The 17,500-nt window shown below is 37.2% G+C and overlaps 3 protein-coding genes across 9 annotated transcripts in view; 1 reads left to right on the forward strand and 2 right to left on the reverse strand.

Annotated features, from left to right (window-relative positions):
- The window catches only part of LOC122260170 (cyclin G), a 158,996-nt gene extending 157,635 nt beyond the window's left edge, over window positions 1–1,361 (reverse strand). For 2 of the 5 annotated variants that reach the window (XM_086532576.1, XM_086532571.1), the window contains exon 1: window positions 1,228–1,361. The gene's annotated coding sequence lies outside the window, so the exon portion shown is untranslated. Of the gene's footprint in view, window positions 337–1,227 lie in introns of those variants that run through there. The other 3 variants (XM_086532573.1, XM_086532574.1, XM_086532579.1) reach the window with 3 other exon arrangements.
- The window catches only part of LOC122263610 (uncharacterized), a 104,314-nt gene that overhangs the window by 8,268 nt on the left and 78,546 nt on the right, over window positions 1–17,500 (forward strand). For 2 of the 3 annotated variants that reach the window (XM_086532569.1, XM_086532570.1), the window contains exon 2: window positions 3,778–4,342. In XM_086532569.1, the coding sequence (XP_086388695.1) occupies window positions 4,166–4,342 (177 nt within the window). In that variant the 5' untranslated portion in view covers window positions 3,778–4,165. Of the gene's footprint in view, window positions 1–1,626; window positions 1,773–3,777; window positions 4,343–17,500 lie in introns of those variants that run through there. The other variant, XM_086532568.1, reaches the window with a different exon arrangement.
- Window positions 15,136–17,500, reverse strand: part of LOC122258600 (uncharacterized) — a 15,603-nt gene continuing 13,238 nt past the window's right edge. The window contains exon 4 of the mRNA XM_043024614.2: window positions 15,136–17,219. Coding sequence (XP_042880548.2) covers window positions 16,569–17,219 — 651 coding nt within the window. The 3' untranslated portion in view covers window positions 15,136–16,568. The remainder of the gene's footprint in view (window positions 17,220–17,500) is intronic.

Consider the following 17,500-nt stretch of genomic DNA (forward strand, 5'->3'; position numbering starts at 1 on the left):
GGCCGCTCGTGTCATCCACATAAGCATCCACGTGGATAACGCACGGCGGCACACACACTGTCGAGGGCGGCGAGCATTCGCGGTACATTTTAACGTATCGCGCGGTAGCACTCCGAAGTCATGGGCTGCAGCCCCAGGAGCCACTGCAGCATATGTACTCATATTACTTGACACAAACACTTCACTGCCACGTTTCTCCCTATCACGAAGCACCGCTGCGCCACACACTACCTTCTCGGCGTATATTTCCTTCGATTTTGCGTAAAGAACTCGAAATAAAAGGCAAAAACTGTGGAGCCGGTGGTGCTGCTCCGCTCACAGCCACGAGGTTCTGACAATTTAAGACCGGGACGGATGCCAAGTCGGAACTTCTTCTCCCTTCGCCACGGGTTTTGACATGTGCGGGGAAACTGCCCTGCCGCCTGTCTTCCGAAGCGGTTTTTCGCTATACGCCCAACTGCTCTTACGTTGGGGGAATTATGCTGTGCAATTATGTAGATATCCGTTTTTTCATAACCGTTCCGAAATTAAATTAATAGTTCCTAAATAGGATGTCGCAGTAACTTCGATATATCCATTACTCAGCTATACGCACGTAAATATAATTCACTACCGACGAAATACCCTTCTAAACATAGGAACAACGAAAGACGCAATCCAGAATACAACTGATATGAATAAAATATAAATGAAATAAGAGATAAAAGGTCTGCCAGGGAGGTAGTAGCATGAACATACCAGTTTATTAATAGACAAGCTGGCAACTCCTTACCAGCTGATGTGTTCAAGTAATAACGTGAAAACCTCTTTTATTACACCACCTTTGTTCACTGGTCTTTCGTATTTTTTATTTTGAGTTGAATATCCCTGTTTACTCATTTATGCAATATTAATGAATTACAAATGAACAAACTGCGTGAAATTGCAAGATCGTGTTACTTTCGCCACACTCGAATGATTTGAAACTCTCACGATGTGGCATTCCATATTTCTTTGATCGCCCATATTCATACTGGCACGGCAGAAACACGTATGCCAGAGGTAACAAAAGGATAAACAAAGGGTAAATAATCTTGCAGTCACCAGGTACATTGCGTATATGCAACCTTTTCATGGCCTCTTGCCAAAGCTCCTCCGTGGTACATCCAAGTCCCCTTATTTAACATCGTTTTCCTCAGCAACGACAGCATAACACATAAAACCATTTATACAGAGTGCAACACTCACCCTTTACGCGTTCGTTCGAAGGGATTTTAGGCCTCCATGTTGCTAGATGGAACAGCAAATTCGAAAATAAATTCGAATGTCTCAGAAGGCCCTGGAAGTTCTCGGGCGACCGAAAACCTCAGCCATTTCGCCCACAGAAGGTGCGAAGCTGAAAATCCTTCCGCGGAGGAAAGTAGATCCGTAGGTTTATGTCCTCTGGCGTAATGGATATACATTGAATGTTGGAATTGTGGTTGGAAATGTATTTTACTAATCATTTTACATTGTTCTTGTCATAAAAAGAAGTCCAGATTGATGTTTTGAGGAATTAGATACCTGAGCCATCCATATTTGTTTACAAACCTGTAAATGTTCCTCCACTAGACGTACATCAAACACACCGAAAAAACTACCGTATATTTATGAAATTTTCTTTGATACCCCCAAGAAAATAAATCAGACAACAGTTTAAAAACGAACGATGTCAATAGTTAGCCAAGCGCGGACGGATACACAGAATCAGCTGATTGTGTTTACTCTCGAGAATTTGGGAAACTTCGACCCGTGTAAGTTCTCTCTTCATTTTTCTCTTATTACCTGCGTTTGCCGTGAGATTACTACTTTGTCTTACTGGATGTTTTGTTTTGGAGGGAATCTTCACTCAGTGGAGTATGGATGTGTTTGAGAGTAAGATAAGATGTGTTAAATAGGAATAAAACTTCCTGTGTTTGTATTTCAATGTCATTTGGCAAGCCCACTCCCTTTACTTTTCGACCTTGTACTTAAACAATTTTAGGGTTTCTACGTGTCTCCTGAAGTGATGAAGATGAAAATCAGTGGCGATTTGATTTCCAGATCAATCGTTTTATGGAAAGGAAAGATCTAGAAGCCTGAAGGATTATAACAGTGGCGCTTGTCCGTTTGACAGATATTTTTTTGACGTTTGACGTTTCTAGAAGACGCATCCTTCTAGATCTGATAATTTGAGAAGTTTAGGGTACCCGAGCGTATTGAAGGTTATTTCCTAGACATATTTAGAAGTTGCTTCGTGTTAATTCTCTATGGCTCGCAAGGATTATAGAGTGATAGTGCGATTATTCAGTTTAAACTAAGCAGTAGCTTCTCATGTATCAGGTATCAGTTTGATAGGCCTTTAGTCGGGCTCTTGCATGTTTACCTGGTCGGTTATGAAACATTTTAGATATAGAAGAAATTATTTTAGAATAGTGTTCTAATAAGTTCATTAAGAATGACTCTGTGTCTCAGTTTGTATAATGTTAAACCCCCAGTGATGGGCATTTTTGATAAGTTGTATCACATCCACACTGCATTTTTCTTTATGTTGAAATTGGTTATTTCATTCAGCTTTGATGACCTTTTATAAGAAAATACTAATTAGTATCATGTTGTTGGTATATATATACAGAGATTTGTATTTTATACCATAATTCTAGAATATGATAAAAAATACCCACATCTGAAGGTGCCCGTTCAGAATATCTCAAGAAAGGGTTATCATTATTTGATATTTAGTTCCACAAAACCTACATTTATTGCATCAAAAATACAGATATTTTTGGCAGATTTCAGTATTCTAGACAAGATCTTAACCCTCTCCCGACGGGGCACGTGCTATGCGAAAACCCCTATGCCGGGCCATTGCAATATTGCATTGGAATCGTCACACTGGCATGGCGCCCTGGCATCGGGAAATTAGCTGTGTCACACGAGTTTGACGCACCGTCGTCATAGGGTTAAGTGTTGTTACCTTCTCGTTCCATTTGTATTTATGATTATTCCTTCTCCCTGGCAACTTCTCACACAGAAAGTTGCAAAAAATAAACTTGCTCTTGATGGATATTCTATTTTACATCATATATTTCACTTTGTTTTCAGTATTGGCAGTGTTGATCTACGAAGCTCTGGCTTCACAGATGATTTGTAACAAGACACTATTGCTGTTCAGTTCATTTTTTTTTGTCTTAAGATACTCCCATTGAATCCTTGGTTGGTTCTGATTACTTTATTTATGACTAAATTATGTACCCTATAATACCTTATGCTATTATTTCCAACTGCCCATGGTATGCTTAGAGAATTATACTCGGCGCAGAATTTTTTTATAAAATTGATTGAAACTAGCTTATTTAATAAATAAGCAGAACTAAACTTAGGAATGAGTTAAATTGGACTCAAAATTGAGAAAAAAAAATGAATATAAGTTTGATTTACAGACCTGTAATGTTCTTAGAACAAAGTCAGAGTTAAAGTGAAATGTTTGTTGTAAAGATGTGTTCATGGTATGTGTTATGCTTTTATTTAAGATCTAAATGATAAATTTTGAGTAATTTTATCAAAGTATATTATGAATTTGTTTTAATTTTATATTATTTCAGTTATGTATAGGATTTCTATTAGCTATATAGGCAGGGATTTTGAGATAAAGGTATTTAGATGATAAAGGTTGTACTAGTAACTTGATCCTAAATGATACTTAGTCTAGTAATTCCATGATGTCTTTTAATTTCTGCATAGAATTACTGAAATAATATCACATTTTCTTATTTACAGGTTTAGCAAAACATGGTGTCAGAAAGGACAGCATAATGAGAACCTCCATGCCAGAGTGAACTAGCTTAATTAAGTCACGAATAGACCAAAACGACGTTGACGAGAGGAACGATTTGATCATGAACTGAGTTTTATATTGGATTTGGATACCTCTTTGGTGACGACTGCATAATGAAACAAGATCAGGGACAGGAAATGGAACGATAAATAGATTGAAGACATATATATATATATAACAATTGTCAGAGTCTCTTGACAATGTTATCCTCGCCTGTCCAAGTCCCATTACAAGGGATTTGAGATAGCCTCACCGTCACCATGGATCCAGAGTGATGTAGCAGATGGAACCCACGCATAGTGATTGAAGAATATTTACTATTCCTTCACCATGGGATCGACTCAAGTCCCTCCAACGGGGGCCCAGAGCGAGGGCGTCCCGGTAGCTATCACGTGGGTTGGCCAGGATCGTCTGCGGCCGACTCACCTCCGAGCAACGTTGACGCGACTGTTGCAGCGTGAGACCGAGGAATGGGAGCCTGTCACCTTCAGCTACATAACAGGAGAGGTTGGTCCTTTTCTTTCTTTATTTTGTTTTTTTGTCCAATAAACTAACAATATAACTAACACTGTTGGATGTCTTTAGCAAAGCTGAGAGATTGTCTTTTTAGTCAGTTAAGAATATTAGAAACATTTTTTTTTACATGTATATGATTGCTAATTATGCCTTTCTAAGCTCTATACAATAACTCTCATAACATATTTTACATTTTAGTACAGGTCTATGTTCACATATTTTACACCAAAGGGAACTCTTAAGAATAAGAGATAGTAAATTATTAGCCTGTAGTTTTAGGTTAAGCCTGATTTTAGTGAAGATCTATGAATTTAAGTAAATATAATTAATTTGAAATCATACATAGTAACAACAGTAATTTATCATGTGCCAAGCAATACATTTAACACCTGGCCAGATAAGGTCTGATAAGTCACCTGATCAGGTAGTATTTATAGCAAGTTAAAGATAAGACAAGTTTTCCAGTTTTAGAAATAATCATAGAAAGTAAAGGGCTTATATCTGCATAATGACACTCACCCTGTCTAGATGAGAAGCGCTGGCAGTGCCTAAGCATGAGATCTCTCCTGGAGAATTGCCACATTTGATAGGAGGTTTTTGTAATTGTTTACATTATTTTCACAAATGAATAAAAATATTTATATACAAATGGAACTCCTATGATTATATACATGATGTGATAGGTCATCTGGCACAAATGGGCTAGAGAAGATGTAAGAATTTCACCTCTTACCTGTTTAACAAAGTAGGGATCCCCTACTTATCTATAATAATAACAACCATACTCATCTTTACTAACATTTCAACCACTAAAGGCCAGCTTTTAAAGATTAGTATATCACACCTACATGCCATCCATGAATGAGGAGGCTTCTTGTTCTTACCAGCCAGCAGAGGGAATTGTTGACTTCATATAATTATTAATAGCCAAAAATATCAGATGAAAACTTCACCTACTGTATCCACAGAGTAACAGTGAAAAATATCTATTATTTGCTCCTGTTCTGACGAGAATATATGGAGAATTAGTCTATTTAACCCATTTGCGCCTGATGACATGCTGACAAGTTTCGTGGTTTTTACGTCCAATGCCGGTGACGAGATATTTGGGCAAGGCTGGTGCTCGGGTTGAGCGAGCGGGCAGCCCAGGCTCGTGGCTTGTGCGCCCGAGAATCTCGAGGCGTTAGGCATATGCGTTCGAAAACCCCAGCATTACGACCATGCAAAGCTGGAATCGCCCCAGCGTGAATGGGTTAAGAGAAAAAAAAATATGAACTCACGTTCAGTTCATAAATGTATTCAGTTTTATCTGTTCCAAACAATATATCTTCTGAAAGGGTATACAGTTACTTTACTATAGAGATACCATAATCAGTCTATTTCTTTCTTTCAAGGTGTCAGTATCTCTTATGTGCTATTTAGCAGACCTGTATGTGTTTTAACCCCTTCACTCTGAACAGTAGAAAATGTACCCCCATGCCGAATCCGGGATGCTGGTGTGCACCAAATTTTAAACATCGATTGAATATAACAATTTTTAAGCCAAAACCTCAACATAATCATCATGCACCTTATATTTAATATATGCATAATCAACCTCTTCCCCCTGTGCAAGTGACAAGTTATTTACATGGGTTGGGAGGGAGGTGAGAAGAGCAACTGAGAGGACAAAAGAAAACGGTATTTTTTAAATAATTTCCATAAAGAAATAAAAAAATTATTGATAGTAGGGCACATCCTTACCTCCCCTGGCATAAGTGAATCACACTCCTATGTAATAATAATGAAAGTCAAGCAATCCATCATATCATATATGACCTATATTCTGAAAGATCTCATACAGTATCCGATAGGAAAAAACATTAATGTTAATACAACTTGGCCATGAAGCATTATGAGTGTCCTCGAATATGTCACGAGCGCTGCAAGGACACAGTATACGCATCCTCGTGTTCAAGAGGTTAATCCCTCTTGGACAGGCATGTTTCATGGTGTGGTATCACTTTTGTACTGTGTTTTTTTGGTGTTGAAATTGCAAGCTACTTATTTGTTCAGTTGCATAACTCTGGCATCATACCAAATGCTAATTAGCATCACAGTACTGTTATACCATATGTAGATTCATATATCATAACATGGCTAGAAAATTATAGAAATGATAGATGCCAACCTATGGGATGCAGACCTTAGTATGTGATCTGTCCTGGAAGTGTTAAGGAGAAACAACCCATAATTCTAACCAAAAGTGGTGGTGCACATATAGTTGAAGTAGTTGTGGTGAATGCTGACCATCCATAGCAGTGATATTAGCCAAGTAGCTGGGTAAGGGGATGAAGTTTGCCTGGTAAACACAATAGAAATAGTAAGAAATTGGGCTAACATTATACAAATGAAGTCTCATAAGTGATTTCTGAGTTGGCTCTATAAAAATCCCCTTGTACCATTGGCCATGGCCTCTGCAGCTGTTGGCACTCTGACAAAGGCCGACAAATCTTCTCCACTTATAGCCTAGCAAGTTAAAACTTGACTTGTTTAGAGAAATTGACAGTGAGAAGGTCATTAAGTCTGGCCTGCTGGAATATAAGTGGTGAAGATGGCCATTTCAAACAAAGAAGTGTATGTCATACATACTAGTAATGTCAAGATCTCTTCTTATGTTTTATATAATTTTAGGACAATAAACATATGATAGAATGTTTTATTAAAAAAAAGAAGAAGAAAGAAAAACAAGTTGCAATCAAGGAAGCTGTCACACTTCAAATTCACACTGAATTTTTAAAACTTATTAGTGTATCTACAAAAATATACAAAGCCTTGCTTATTGAATACATGAAAGTTAAAAACCCATCGTTCTTTAAACTGCAAAGCACCCATTTTCTTGTTTTGACCACAAAATGAGCAGCAGTGCCACCTGCTTGGCACTCAATACAGTTTTTATTTTAGGAGCAGGGAACATCACGCAACACATCTAGGGCTTTCCTGCTCACTTTCATTCACTTATTGTGTTACTAGTTTTTTTGTGTTTGTCAGTTTTTGTATTTCACTTTATTATGAGGCATATGATATCTGACAGTCATATATATAGAGTGAGTGAGAGTGAGAGTGAGAGTGAGTGAGTGAGTGAGTGAGTGAGTGAGTGAGTGAGTGAGTGAGTGAGTGAGTGAGTGAGTGAGTGAGAGTGAGATACATACATACATACATACATACATACATACATACATACATATAGGTAGGTAGGTAGATAGATAGATATTTATACATATATATATATATATATATGTATATATCTATATATATATATATATATATATATATATATATATATATATGTATATGCCCCTGTACCATACTGGTACAGGGGCACAATGTAGCCACTGCACAAGGCCTGGTTTACCTTCCTCTTCTTATTCTACTTGCACTTCCTGTGCCAGTGGCGTAGATGTGCAGATGAGCAGTTGCTTGGTAGAGACTGGATGTGTGCCATTTAAGGCTTTCTTTCCTCCCGGTGCCAGTAGAGAGTAGTGCCATCTATGTTTGGAGTTTTAAACTAAACCTATATTTTAGTGTATAATAATTTTAATTATAGTTACATCATCTGTATCTAAATATAGCTAATACTCTTAGTACCATTGCAAAAAAATAGTGATAGGAAACACTTTGATTGGTAAAAAACAACAACAGGCCAACCCCTATTACCCAGTTTAAGTCATCCAGGTCCTCAGTATGTTTCTTTATCGTCACCATGTTTACATCACATGTATCTACTGGGCTAATACCCCCAGTGCAGGGAGTGGTTTAAAAAATTGGCTTGAGAATGTCAAAGATTAGTTCTTCTAAACTTATAGATAGTATTTGCTTCATATGGCTATGAAGAGATATGTCTCATGCTACCTCAGGTGTGGTATATCATGGTATATTTAGTTACTGATGTATATACATATTTATAATAGCCTAGGAAAAATTTATGATTTGCCTTAGTACTACATATATTTACTATGTTGACATAGGAAATGAGCTAATTTTTAATAATACTTCATATGAGGAACAGCGAAATACAATCTGTAATATTCATTATATTCAACAGAAATATTCAATTTAATCCCACACTTTCAGACTCATTTTGTGATTTCAGGTTAGTCTGAGCTTCTGCATATTAACCCTTCCTCGATGGGCATTTTTTTGTAGGGTCAGATCACTTTCACACTCCCATGACAGTGCTGACAAGTTTCGTGGTTTTTATGTCCAACGCCGGTGACGAGATATTTGGGCAAGGCTGGCGCTCGGGTTGAGCGAGCGGGCAGCCCAGGCTCGTGGCTTGTGCGCCTGAGAATCTCGAGGCGTTAGACATATGTGTTTGAAAACCCCAGCATTACAACCATGCAAAGCTGGAATCGCCCCAGCGTGAATGGGTTAAGAGAAAAAAAATATGAACTCACGTCCAGTTCATAACTGTATTCAGTTTTATCTATTCCAAACAATATATCTTCTGAAAGGGTATACAGTTACTTTACTATAGAGATACCATAATCAGTCTATTTCTTTCTTTCAAGGTGTCAGTATCTCTTATGTGCTATTTAGCAGACCTGTATGTGTTTTAACCCCTTCACTCTGAACAGTAGAAAATGTACCCCCATGCCGAATCCGGGATGCTGGTGTGCACCAAATTTTAAACATTGATTGAATATAACAATTTTTAAGCCAAAACCTCAACATAATCATCATGCACTATATATTAAATATATGCATAATCAACCTCTTCCCCCTGTGCATGTGACAAGTTATTTACATGGGTTGGGAGGGGGGTGAGAAGAGTGACTGAGAGGACAAAAGAAAATGGTATTTTTTACATAATTTCCATAAACAAATAGAAAAAATTATTGATATTAGGGCATCCTTACCTCCCCTGGCATAAGTGAATCACTTTCTTATTTAATAATAATGAAAGTCAAGCAAGCCATTATATCATATATGACCTATATTCTGAAAGATCTCATACAGTATCTGATAGAAAAAAATATTAATGTTAATACAACTTGGCCATGACGCATTATGCGTGTCCTCGAATATGTCACGAGCGCTGCAAGGACACAGTATACGCATCTTTGTGTTCAAGAGGTTAATCCCTCTTGGACAGGCATGTTTCATGGTGTGGTATCACTTTTGTACTGTGTTTTTTTGTGTTGAAATTGCAAGCTACTTATTTGTTCAGTTGCATAATTCTGGCATCATACCAAATGCTAATCAGTATCACAGTACTGTTATACCATATGTAGATTCATATATCATAACATGAGTCTAGGAAATTATAGAAATGATTGATGCCAACCTATGAGATGCACACCTTAGGATGTGATCTGTCCTGGAAGGGTTAAGGAGAAACAACCCATAATTCTAACCAAAAGTGGTGGTGCACATATAGTTGAAGTAGTTGTGGTGAATGCTGACCATCCATAGCAGTGATATTAGCCAAGTAGCTGGGTAAGGGGATGAAGTTTGTCTGGTAAACACAATAAAAATAGTAAGAAATTGGGCTAACATTATACAAATGAAGACTCATAAGTGATTTCTGAGGTGGCTCTATAAAAATCCCCTTGTACCATTGGCCATGGCCTCTGCAGCTGTTGGCACTCTGACAAAGGCCGACAAATCTTCTCCACTTATAGCCTAGCAAGTTAAAACTTGCCTTGTTGAGAGAAATTGACAGTGAGAAGGTCATTAAGTCTGGCTTGCTGGAATATAGGTGGTGATGATGGCCATTTCAAACAAAGAAGTGGTTGTCATACATACTAGTAATGTCAAGATCTCTTCTTATGTTTTATTTCATTTTAGGACAATAAACATATGATAGAATGTTTTATTAAAAAAAAGAAGAAAGAAAAATAAGTTGCAATCAAGGAAGCTGTCACACTTCAAATTCAAACTGAATTTTTAAAACTTATTAGTGTATCTACAAAAATATACAAAGCCCTGCTTATTGAATACATGAAAGTTAAAAACCCATCGTTCTTTAAACTGCAAAGCATCCATTTTCATGTTTTGACCACAAAATGAGCACCAGTGCCACCTGCTTGGCACTCAATACAGTTTTTATTTTAGGAGCAGGGAACATCACGCAACACATCTAGGGCTTTCCTGCTCTCTTTCATTCACTTATTGTGTTACTAGTTTTTTTGTGTTTGTCAGTTTTTGTATTTCACTTTATTATGAGGCATATGATATCTGACAGTCATATATATAGAGTGAGAGTGAGAGTGAGAGTGAGAGTGAGAGTGAGAGTGAGAGTGAGAGTGAGAGTGAGAGTGAGTGAGTGAGTGAGTGAGTGAGTGAGTGAGTGAGTGAGTGAGTGAGTGAGTGAGTGAGTGAGTGAGTGAGTGAGTGAGTGAGTGAGTGAGAGTGAGAGAGAGAGAGAGAGAGAGAGAGAGAGAGAGAGAGAGAGATACATACATACATACATACATACATACATACATACATACATACATACATACATACAAACATATAGGTAGGTAGGTAGATAGATAGATATATATATATATATATATATATATATATATATATATATATATATATATATATATATATATATATATATATATATATATATATATGTATATGGCCCTGTACCATACTGGTACAGGGGCACAATGTACCCACTGCACATGGTCTGGTTTACCTTCCTCTTCTTATTCTACTTGCACTTCCTGTGCCAGTGGCGTAGATGTGCAGATGAGCAGTTGCTTGGTAGAGACTGTGGATGTGTGCCATTTAAGGCTTTCTTTCCTCCCCGTGCCAGTAGAGAGTAGTGCCATCTATGTTTGGAGTTTTAAACTAAACCTATATTTTAGTGATTATAATCATTTTAATTATAGTTACATTATCTGTATCTAAATATAGCTAATACTCTTAGTACCATTGCAAAAAAGTAATGATAGGAAACACTTTGATTGGTAAAACAAAAAACAGGCCAACTGCTGTTAGCCAGTTTAAGTCATCCACGTCCTCAGTATGTTTCTTTATCGTCACCATGTTTACATCACATGTATCTACTGGGTTAATATCCCCAGTGCAGGGAGTGGTTTAAAAAATTGGCTTGAGAATGTCAAAGATTAGTTCTTCTCAACTTATAGATATTATTTGCTTCATATGGCTATGAAGAGATATGTCTCATACTACCTCAGGTGAGGTATATCATGGTATATCTAGTTACTGATGTATATATATATTTATAATAGCAAAGAAAAAAATTATTATTTGCCTTAGTACTACATATATTTACTATGTGGACATAGGAAATGAGCTAATTTTTAATAATACTTCATATGAGGAACAGCGAAATACATTCTGTAATGTTCATTATATTCAACAGAAGTATTCAATTTAATCCTACACTTTCAGACTCATTCTGTGATTTCAGGTTAGTCTGAGCCTCTGCATATTAACCCTTCCTCTATGGGCATTTTTTTGTAGGGTCAGATCACTTTCACACTGCCATGACAAATACTTTGTAAAATACATGCTAGCTATTCCTTGAATTTTGTAACTAAAGTATCACACCAAATGCTAATTAGTATCCTGTTACATACAATATGTCTAGAAGACACTAGAAGTCTTCTTATCTTAAGATGCCCAACCCAGGCCAAACATTGTCAGATATGCCCCATCTCGTAGGACTTTTCTTATTATAGGTTCTGTCATGAGTTGATGGATAGGATTTGGAGTGGCCTGTTTTGTTTTGTTTATCTTTCAAGTATTTTCACTGTTTTTTGTTACATGGATGTGGAGCAGCCTTCTGTTTATTTATTTATTTATTATTTTTTAATTTTACTTTCCTTTTCTTTATCTTTTAGATGTTTTCACAATATGAGGAAGGAACATGTCTGAGTTAGGTTTGCATTTTCAAGATGACTAAGGAGGATGACTTCCTCTTAGTCATTAATCAGTTCAATTTGTAATTTATTCATGTGTTTCCTTCCATTAGACAGCTTATGAAGCTTTGTTGTTTTGGGACTCATTCACATTAACATATATACATAACACAGAGACCAAAAATAGCACTGTTGTGGCAGTTTCTCATAGAAAAAAGAAAATGGTTTGTCAGTGTACCATAGAAAATGGGGAAGCAATAGGAAGGGATAACTGCTGTAAAGAAATTAACACTTACATGTGAAATTATTTGTTTGTATTAGATGGTTACTTGGACTAGTTATCAACACATTATGCCAGATATATTTTGTTATTTCATACTGAAAATGAGAAAATGAATAATTATTTAAACCATGATGTTGATTTGTGGTAATCAGGCTAGATTTTTTGGTACAAGCTTGTCTTTTGGTTGCCTGCAATACCTGAGATATTATCAGCAGTGTCACCAACCCGCAATTATTGCCACTTCAAGGGTGGAGCATAGATATTGTATTGCGTACAACAGTGAAATATTATTTCCATGACAAATACTTTTGTATCTAGTTTGTTTTAATTCTTTCATATTAGCATGTCAAGTGGAGTTTAATATGTAAGCATCATACTTGTTTAAGCTTGAAAAAAGATAGTTTATAGATTAGCAGTCTGTAAATAGATCTTATTTGTGTAGATATAATGCATTCCATGACATATCAATTAAAGCAAAATTTATAATGTTATACGTGCCTTGCAGAAGTAGTATTGAAAATGGATATTACATGATGGACATTTCTTGCTAAAATTAAAGGTTATTACTGTATCTGAACTAAACCCGGCTATTTCATTGCTTTTACATGAGTTATTGAATTGATTTATCTTAGCATGGTGCCATGACAATGTATGAAAGACAAGGGAAATGGTAAGCTTTAATCATTCCAAAGTTTTTCTGAAGAGACCGCTTGCTGCCCATCAAAATGTAAACAAATTCAAGTGATTGTGACTATATAATTCAATATCCTTTAATTACTGTTGTAAAAGTAACTACAAAAGTACATCCAGTACAGTTTTTGCTCTTGGGTATATATTTTCCATATCAAACACTTGGTAAATACAATTTCTTATGGGTTAAAGAATAAATCTAATCCAAATAAGATTTAAACTATTTTCACCCATTTATCAGAGCATTTATATATGGCGGTATTTGTTTTACATTTTCATTTATGAAATATACTTATTATTAAAAACTACTTCATTTTTAGATAATATTTGCTGTAAACCACCTTTAACCCATTGCGAATGGGTGTCATCATATACATGACGCAGTGGCTCTGGCCTGTCGATGGGTGTCATGACATATATGACATTCGGGGATTTTGAATCACTTTGAATCACTTTTATTGTGCTATGAGTAATGAGTGAGTGATTGCAGTCATAAGTACTGTAATTTCCTTAATATTAACCCAATGACGACGGGGTGTCACACCTATGTGATACGGCAAAGTGCCTGATAACGGGGCGACACACCAGTGTGACGTCTCCGAGGCGATATTACTTTGGCCTGGCGTAGGGGGTTGCCGGTTCTCACCAGGCCCGTTGGCATTGGGTTAAGCAAAATGGTTTTCACCTAACATCCAAAACCTAGATGGCACCACTTTCTTCTAGCACCAGTTGATGAGAGAGCCTTGAATGGCACCCATCCACGGTCTCTAGTAAGCACTTTCTTTATAGAGCGATCGCACATAGCAAGTTGCCAACCTTTTGCTCTAGAGTACCACAGATGAAGGATGTGCAGGCAAAAGGAGAAGAGGAAGGTGACTCTAACTATGCCCTATGTATACAAAGTGCCCCTGTGCCAGTAAGAATGCCTTTTACTGTGACATTCAGTCATAAGCACAAGTTTCCTTCCTTTGCCCTACCTCCTCATGCTGTCTTCATTATGGATTGTTATATGTTTCATATTTGTTCATGACAGTATGTAAATATGAAAAAATAAAGTTGCTTTTTGTCCTCCCATAAAACAGCAATACTTCTATCACACTGAGTTTAAAGAAAATAATGAGCTGATGTGTACCCAATACTACAATTCTAGTCAACTGCAGCATTAATAGAGCCTGTGATATGACAGATATAAGTCTCTAAACATAGCAAAACACACAAAAATTAAAACACAAAAATGCCTATAGCTTTACAATGAGTGACTAATAAAATGTGGGAAAAGTCAAGGTATGTTGTGTGAAGCTGCCTCGCTCAGAAATAAAGCCCATCCTGGAGATTGCCATTGCCATTGCCATGGAGATTGCAAGTAATTGCAGTTAGGGATGCTGCAGATAAGGGTTATAGTATTGAGATATTTGCAGTCTTATGATGTGTTAAACACTGAGACACTGGTAGTCTCCTAATGTGTTAGATTTGATTGGTTAATACTCAGAGGTTTTATTCAAAGAGGGATCTCGAGATTATTCCTCAAAACTGGGGCATTATTCTGAAGACAGAAGTATAGTGTCTGCTTTTATATTTAATATTAATTTTGTGGTGTATCTTATCTTTCAATGTACTGTGGATGCAGCTGTATTCAGATTATGTACTCAAATCTGATGTACAATAATTATTTGTATTGATATTTGGTATACATTTCTTTGTCATTTTCATCATCATTGTCATCACCGCATAATATTTCTTAATAGGAATCATCAAAGAATTATAGCTTCATTTAATTATTGGCTGGGTGACACATATGCACAAAGACCGTATTGTTGATACAATATAAGTTGGATGCCGTTTTACTGACTATCATGGGACCATAAGGAGGAGATGATACCAAGGGAGGCACACTCTGAAACACATAGTTGTACATCATCATAAAGGGTAAATCAAACAAGCGGAAAAAAGTTTTAGCAAACTTTATTACTATAAATAACTGAATGCCCTTACAAGGAAGTGGTGATATCACACATTTGGAACAGATTTTTTACGTCTAGCTTATTCTAGTCTTTAGAAACACTAGTGTAAGCTAATAAGGGTTCCTGGATTATGGTGCGTTTAGGTCGTATTTGCATCTTACTTCCGTAAGAATGAAACAAGACCTGGGGAGAATGTGGACTAGCCATTAGGGGGGGTGGGGAGGATTCTTACCAGTAATCACATGGGTTTCAATAGCCTTTCCCTCAGGCTGTTGACTGATTCAAGCAGATCTTGTGTGTTTTTATGATCAAAGGTTTTGAGAGAGTGGATGTTACTTCCACTATTTAATGCATGAATTTTGTCTTATTTTGTTTTTTATGGATGGGAATTCTTACTGAGGACTATTGGCATATATTATTCTTCCTGTTCTAACCAGGCCTGACCTACCATTGCATATGTATGGCTTCAAGTCATAGCTACCCACATACATACATACATACATGCACACGCAATAACAAATACACAAACACGGTAAGGTGTAAAAGAGTGAGTGTAAACTCAGCCAGAGCAAGAAAATAAAACATCCTATGTTAAATATTGATCACTCTTCAGTTGATTATCCAAAAATATTTTGGATTTACTTAATAAACTTGTCTTTTCTTACTGTGACTGTTGGCCTACATGAACACAAATTTACACAAAGTATCAATCAGTATTATGGATGTGTCTACTAAAAGAACAAAAAGCAAAAAAAAAAACACATCATGTCTAATGTCTGTCCTTCACACTAAACCTGTTGGTTTGCACTTGTTTTGAAATCAACAAAATTTTCAAACATGAAAGAAAAATGATTGTGACCAAATCCAAGTACATGATAACTACTATTTTTTTTTTTAAATCTGATTATTCCTTCACAATAATTTAAAGTGTAGTAATGAAGTAGAATTGGCACTACATAGAATACACTGTGGATATTTTTTAGTTTCCGTTGTCAAAACAAAAATCAGTAGGATTCACGGCGCTATTAAATAAAATCCCTACGCTTTTGTCATGGGTCAGAAATAGGGTTATACACAGTCTTTGCTCTGTTATTTAACTGGTCGTCGTTGTTTTTTGTGGCACGTGTTGGTTGTCATTTGTCTTTTTTCACGTTAAGAAAAGAGTAATTTTTCAGCTTTGTAATAAGTGCCACTTTGGTACACCGATTTTGCCATTCACCTTGCATGTCCACAGATAGAGTAAGTTGGTTGTCTAAATGTCTCTGTCACATTGTTTAGTCATAGTGAACAGTTGGCCATACTTACTATAAATGCAGTTTCAGCTTCCACTATATTCAAATGTTCGTATGAGTTCCTTGTCCGGAATGAAATGTCAATAGTCAATAGCTTTTCCGGCCAGCGTGTCATCTAGCTATACACTAAGTCATACTCCGCTTATCGTCGATAGGAATCGAGCCTTGCCGATCGCGAATGTACTCGAACAGGAGCTCATTCCGTAGAACGTCCGTCACGGCATCCTCTGGGCCGAAGGGAGCGACGTCCTTCGAGGCCAGAGGATTAGGGGTCGTGGTCGTGGTGGTCGTGGTAGTCGTGGTGGTCGACGCAACCTTGGCTGATGCCATAGAGCCCTGAGGATGCGTGGTGTAGGCATACCATGGCTTCTGGCGCTGGTACAGGTTTCCTCTGTTGTTGATGTAAGCGTTGTAGCCGTTGACGTTGCCCGCCGGAAGGCCGCGTCTCAGGCCGTACTTGTACTTCTTGGTGTGTGGCAGGGCCGACGAAGGAGGGCCGTTCGAAGGAGTCCTGGGCGTGGGCGAGTGCATGTGGTTGGGCCGTAGGGCGAAGTAGGGACGTCTCGTCGGCCTGGTTTTGGAGGGACCCTTATTGTTGTTGTTATTGTTGTTGTTCTTCATGAAGTTGGCATAGCCCGGGAAGTTGTGGAATGCTGGTTTGTCCGTGAGCATTGCCGTGCCCATCTTGTTTAGGCTCGGTGGCGGGGGTTGCTGGCGCTTCGGTGGCACGTGGAAGCGAGTGGATTTGCTGGGGTCTTGGTCTTCACTTGAAGACTCCTGGAAAGAGCGAGTTTTTGCTTATCATTTTTGGAGCACTTTAGCATGTGTTGATTTTTACTAATTATTGTTGCATTTGCGGCAGTGGTATTGGTAGAAACGTTATTATCACAGTTGTTATTATTAATCTTGTTATTTATTATTATTATTATTATTATTATTGTTATTATTATTATTATTATTATTATTATGGTTATTATGTAAATGTTTATAGCATGAATACAAATTGAAACAACTTTGTTTATAGCCAGTCAAGCAACAATATAATGTAGGTCTCAGTG

This window comes from Penaeus japonicus, unplaced genomic scaffold (genome assembly GCF_977035675.1).
Source record: "Penaeus japonicus unplaced genomic scaffold, GWHDUDI00000001_assembly GWHDUDI00000037, whole genome shotgun sequence".
NCBI classification, from domain to species: domain Eukaryota; kingdom Metazoa; phylum Arthropoda; class Malacostraca; order Decapoda; family Penaeidae; genus Penaeus; species Penaeus japonicus.